This window comes from Cibotium barometz, chromosome 20 (genome assembly GCF_041138505.1).
Source record: "Cibotium barometz isolate CiBa-2024 chromosome 20, ASM4113850v1, whole genome shotgun sequence".
Classification (NCBI taxonomy): domain Eukaryota; kingdom Viridiplantae; phylum Streptophyta; class Polypodiopsida; order Cyatheales; family Cibotiaceae; genus Cibotium; species Cibotium barometz.
Window position 1 is genome coordinate 21,311,569 of NC_141065.1, and position 5,431 is coordinate 21,316,999.

Genomic DNA, 5,431 nt, shown 5'->3' on the forward strand with positions numbered 1-5,431 from the left:
GATGCTTAGAGGTGTAGTTTAATATGTGTATTGGCATCGAAAAACACCCTTGCTTGATTTTTGGTGAGTGAGGGTCAATCAAAATGCAATGAGTGTTTATTTATTTATTTTTTCATTGTGATGCATGTAATAAGAAATAAAAGTTAACTTCACTTAACTAGACCTTTTAAAAAAAACCCAAAATCTTGCTCTTTAAATACACCAAGGTAGTGGCAACAAATTTAAGGATTTTAAGACACAAAGGAGGATAAAGGAAAATCCATTGGAATGTTTAAAAAAGAATATATAGTTAACCTTGTTTTTGGAGTGTGAACAACTATGTTGAAAGTGAAAAAGAAAAAGCTTCAAATGATATGCTACTAACATGGTCCTACATTTTTAATTAAAAAACATTGAAGTAATGTTCTTTAGCTTCAAATGATATGCTACTAACATGGTCTAAGAGTTTAATTTAAAAATGTTGGAGTAACGTAAATTTTTAAGCTCGGTAAAACACGACAATAGTTCAGTGGATATAGCGATCGAGTTATTCCCCAAAGTTGTTGGTTCAAATTGTAATGTCTACTACAGTGAAGATGTCCGATGTCCTTGTAACTTGCAGGATGGTAGGTGGTTGTTGTAACCAACATATCCAGTAGGTGTGTGTTGGAAGTTGTAACCAACATATCCGGGTTGTAATAAAAACAGAAGATTAGTGACCAGACTATTTTGTGTTTTTAAAAAGTAAACTTAAGTTCTATATTAAAAGTGAGAGTACTAGATAATATGCCTTTACCTCGTGTGTTCGGGAGATCCAAAACAGTATCTCTCCTTCAGAGCGGCTCAGCCCTCCATACTGGACGGGCACCTGGTCGAGAGAGAGAGAGAGAGAGACAAGGGTCAGTGAGAGTTTACATACAGGGCTTCTTGACAGCCAGAACTATGGATATCGTGAGGAAGGGTTTGATGGCGGTGCTACTAGATTTTCTTGGGCTTTGGCTTGTTGGAGTTCGGCGCGCCGGCCCTTACGCCCTTCAAAGAAGAAAGCAAGCTCTTCAAGTGTTTTGCCCTTAGTCTCCGGCATGAAAACAGCGAAGAAGATGACGGAGAGGGAGACGATACTGCCGTAGAGAAAGAAAGTTCCGGCAGGCGTGATTGCCTTCGAAATGCTCAGAAACGTGAGGGCCACCGTGCCGCTTATCAGACGATTCATCATCACACACAACCCCACAGCTTGCGCACGCAGCCTGAGCGGGAAGATCTCTGATACAAACACCCACGCTACCGGGCCGAAGCCTATGGAAAACAACGCTACGTAGGCGCAGATGGCGAAGATGGTGATTGCTGCGCCTGTTATGGAGGTGGCGTGCTGGTGCTTGGAGAGATTTACAGAGATGAGAGTGTCTCCTGACGTGGAGTTGATCCCCAGGAGGATGAAGGCGGTTCCGACAGTGAAGAGGCTGAGGGTGACTCCCACGGCGCTTGTGATCAAGAGGGGTTTCCTCCCTACGTGATCTAGTAGTACCGTTGCGATGAAGATGAAGATGAACTTGCAGAAGCCCACTCCGACTGTCGCCCCAAGTTTTCCCAGTTTGCTGTGGACACCCGCTTCGCCGAACACGACGGGGCTGTAATAGACGGCGGCATCAATACCGCAGGCTTGTTGGAAGAAATGCAACCCTAGCGCACACAGTAGCATGCGGCGCACGGCCGGGCTGGGCGCTAGCAGGAGCTCGCGCCACACGCCCTCTCCCTGCTTTTTTGCTTTTCCGAGCGCCTCCTCGTACTGCTCAGCCGTCGGATCTTTGGCAGGGTCGAAGTCGACAAAGCCCACTGTTTCCATGATTTCGCCGAGGCGGACGGTGGCCTCCTGGGCGTCGCCGTTGGAGGTTTTGATGAGCACGGCTCGGGCCTCGGGGGTGCGTTTCTGCGTGACGAGCCAGCGAGGCGACTCCGGCATGATAAGAACGCCTAAGGCTAACATCACCGCCGGAAGCATGCCGACGCCCAGCATAATGCGCCAATTGTAGGTAGAGGGAAGCCCTTCAAAGGCGAAGCTCACAAGGTAGCCTAACAAGATGCCGAAGTTGATGAAAACCTCCGTCAAAGAGACCAGAGAGCCTCTTATCCTCGCCGGAGAAAGCTCTGCAGAGTACACAGGCGCTATCATCATAGCAAAGCCCACCCCTATCCCTGCCACCAGCCTCCCCAACAGCAACACACCGAATGATGGCGAGCCTGCCATTATCGCCGCCCCGCAGAAGAAAATGCCTGCAGCTATCAACATTGTCAGCCTCCTCCCTATCAGATCAGACAGCCTCCCTGACATCGCCCCTCCCACAATTGAGATCAGATTCAATGAGCCCACCACAATCTCTTGCTCCACTAGCCCCAGTCTCAAATCTTCGCTTACAAACAATAATGCTCCGCTCATCACACCAATGTCTGCACCAAACATAAGTATAGCTTTAGCAAATAAATCCCAGATATAGTAGCTAAAGATTATTAATTAAGAAAATTAGTCCGAGATCCCAACAACAGGAGTACTAAGAAGAGTGGAAACCATGGCCACATAAACTGCCTTTTGCCTTTGGGGCTATAATCCCCATGTCACCTTATCCCCATGTCACCTTAAGTAGAGGTACTGGGTTCGAATCTACCTTAATGGCAGTAAATGACACATCTTACTTAACGTATTACGTGTGAATGCCTACCCAGAATACTATACTGATGAGTGAATGCTTATCCATAATACTATATTGATGAGTTCTTGTAATCCACACTGATGAATCAAGTATGGACAAACGTTAATAACACTTAATATGCTAATTAGTGGTGATGTGTCATGATCTTATGCCACCATTAACTCTGATCTTTCCAACAATTGACTGTTGAAGTGATACAAGGGAAGTATAACTAAGACATAGTTCTGTTGGGAAGTATAATAAGACATAGTTCTGAGAGATATAAGGGAAGTATAATTAAGACATAGTTCTGCTTTGACCACAACAGCATTGATCATATACTTTAGCATGGGACCGTATTTCCTTTAATATCTGAGCATATCGATGTTGTTTGAATAGCTAGTCTATACAGGAGATATCTGTACCATGGCAAATTTCAAGTAGAACTCGCAAACTCCAATTACATGGCTAAGCTTCACCTAATTTATTAGTTAGTTAATAATTGCTTCAGATACAGATTAACCTCCAAACATGGCTAACCTTCACCTAATCCATGGAGAAGAATTTAACCAACCCAAGTGACTATTATTAGCTAATCTTTTTAGAAGTTTCGGTTATGATTTATTGATTGCTTACCATAGCCAAGAAGCGTAGAGCTAACTGTTGCAATGATGGTGCAGAGCACGACATACTTCCCCAGTTTGGGTGGCACAGGGGGTTTGCTTTCCACATCCATGGCTGTATACTGCATCTTAGCTACTTGATCGTTGCTCATATTGGAGAGATAGAATAACTCTCTCAGATTAAGGCCTAATGAAGCTTCTACTGGTGGTTTAAACTAACAAGGGAATCGTGTACATGGGGTTGGAAATGCAGATTTCTGTGCTTGAACAGCCACTCATTGTAGTCCTGTATATAGCTGCTTGGCGCACATTAAAAGTCAATAAAAGTCTTGCATGAATGGAGAGGGTGAAGGTGACTTAAAGGTTGGGTGGGAGGTCGTGGCTCTATGATGGTGAAGTGAAGCATCATCATTCAGCATGCAGGTGCATACTGACAAAAACAAGGGTAACGTGGAGGGTAGAAAATGATGATTTGATCTTCCAAGATTAGAGGTTAATTATTCGTTAATCTCGTTGAAATCGTCGTGTTACATTAGTGTGCAATCGGCCACAAGGGGAAGGATGGCCTCTGGTATAAAAACTATGGTGGATTTAAGAAGCGGGGAGCATGACATCCATGACCATGAAGTCGGGTGTACAAAATGAAACACGGGAAGTTGTCCGATTTTGGTGGGGTGAACTCTAGTTACGGTGATTGGGTTATAAGCAAGTCTCGCATTCATGGATTTGCGAGACGCGTGTAGCGCAGTGGTAGAGCATTCACGCGGTTAAGTAGGGTGCGGGTTCGAAACCTAGCGTCGGGTTAAACTCGTATGAGTTGAGCCTTTTTAAATCTCCGAGTAAACTTAGGCATTTTTAAATCTCGGGCATGAAAAATGCCTCGAGAAATCTCCGAGTAAACTAAAACTGCGTTAAAAACACCTCAGCAGAGTTCGAGAAAAGACGGGTTCGCTTTAGCCTAGAACTTGTTCAACTTCGGGAAAATCCTTCTCAAATTCTTTTGAGAAGGAAATAAAACCCTTTCAAATTTTACAAGTTTTAGTTATATTTTCTAAGTTCACATAGAAAATACCATCTCAAAAATAGCAATTTCCTTCTCATTTAGTGGTGAAAAGGATTTAGTTCCTTTTCCCTAAAATTGTTTTCCCAAACCCTGCCCGACTTCCATGCCATCGATGACATGCTGTTTCTTAAATGATGTTAAATAATAGAATATTTTCTTCCTTAAATACACCGTGCCTTTTATAGTCTTTCGTTCTTTCTTTCTTTTTTTAACAGACAGGAGAGATCTATCCCTTAAAAGTTATGTTTCTCTGTTTAAAAAAGCAGTTTGTATTCAGTTATGTTATAATATAGTACCTTTTATAGTGGATCTATCCCTTAAAAGTTATGTTTCACTGTTTAAAAAAGCATTTTGTATTCAGTTATGTTATAATATAGTACCTTTATGTTATAATATAGTACCTTTTATAGTGGACGGAAGGATAGTTTTTCATTAGGATGATTGGCATTTAATTAATCTATACCACCAGAAGGCCGAGCAAGGTATTAAAGCGTAATTATTATTGTCCAAAATTATAATGTCTAGGTGGTGACTGAATTACCAAAGTTTCCGGATTAAAGTATACAGCCAGTTGGCGATTTCTCCCGGGCGCTTGGCAAAATTGAAAGCGAAAAAGACGCTACAGCTCCTTACGAATCACGATTGATGCACGCGTTTGAAACTAATGGGACAGATCTTCTTTTAAAACAACATTTTTTTCTAATCTTAATTAGCAACACCGAGTCGTCGTCTCGTTCAATGTACACCTCAAATCTTTTCAGGCTTTTTCAGAACTCTGATAAGACCGGCCCATTTGGGCACGCCACCACCACACCAACCAGGCTCCTGTACCACATCTCCACTGTTACGTATGGCACTAGAGTTCCTTTTTCTTGACTTTCTAGTGTTCATATTTGAGTGCTTTCTATTATCACTTGTTTGAGGAATGTGAGGCTATACCACCGATGCATCATGACTAGTGTCACTCACATATTTGAGTGACACTAGTCATGGTTGCATGAGTTGCATGATCATGCCTTCTCCTGTGAGACTAGCATACATCACAAGCATGGACCTTAATGTATCTCTCAGAGTGATCCCAA

The 5,431-nt window shown here is 42.8% G+C and overlaps 1 protein-coding gene across 1 annotated transcript; it reads right to left on the bottom strand.

Annotated features, from left to right (window-relative positions):
* Positions 1 to 706: 706 nt before the first annotated feature.
* Positions 707 to 3,616, bottom strand: LOC147627659 (putative polyol transporter 1). Its single transcript, XM_086814578.1, has 2 exons — positions 3,300 to 3,616; positions 707 to 2,424 (listed from the first exon to the last, which is right to left on the bottom strand). The coding sequence occupies exons 1-2, from the start codon at positions 3,436 to 3,438 to the stop codon at positions 920 to 922; spliced, it is 1,644 nt and encodes a 547-aa protein (XP_086670704.1). The 5' UTR covers positions 3,439 to 3,616; the 3' UTR covers positions 707 to 919.
* Positions 3,617 to 5,431: the final 1,815 nt, after the last annotated feature.

Excerpts from the sequence above, each read along its gene's own strand:
- LOC147627659 (XM_086814578.1), bottom strand. The coding sequence starts at position 3,438 with ATGAGCAACGATCAAGTAGCTAAGATGCAGTATACAGCCATGGATGTG. Across the intron at positions 2,425-3,299 it reads CTCTACGCTTCTTGGCTATG|ACATTGGTGTGATGAGCGGA; the intron begins GTAAGCAATCAA and ends TGTTTGGTGCAG.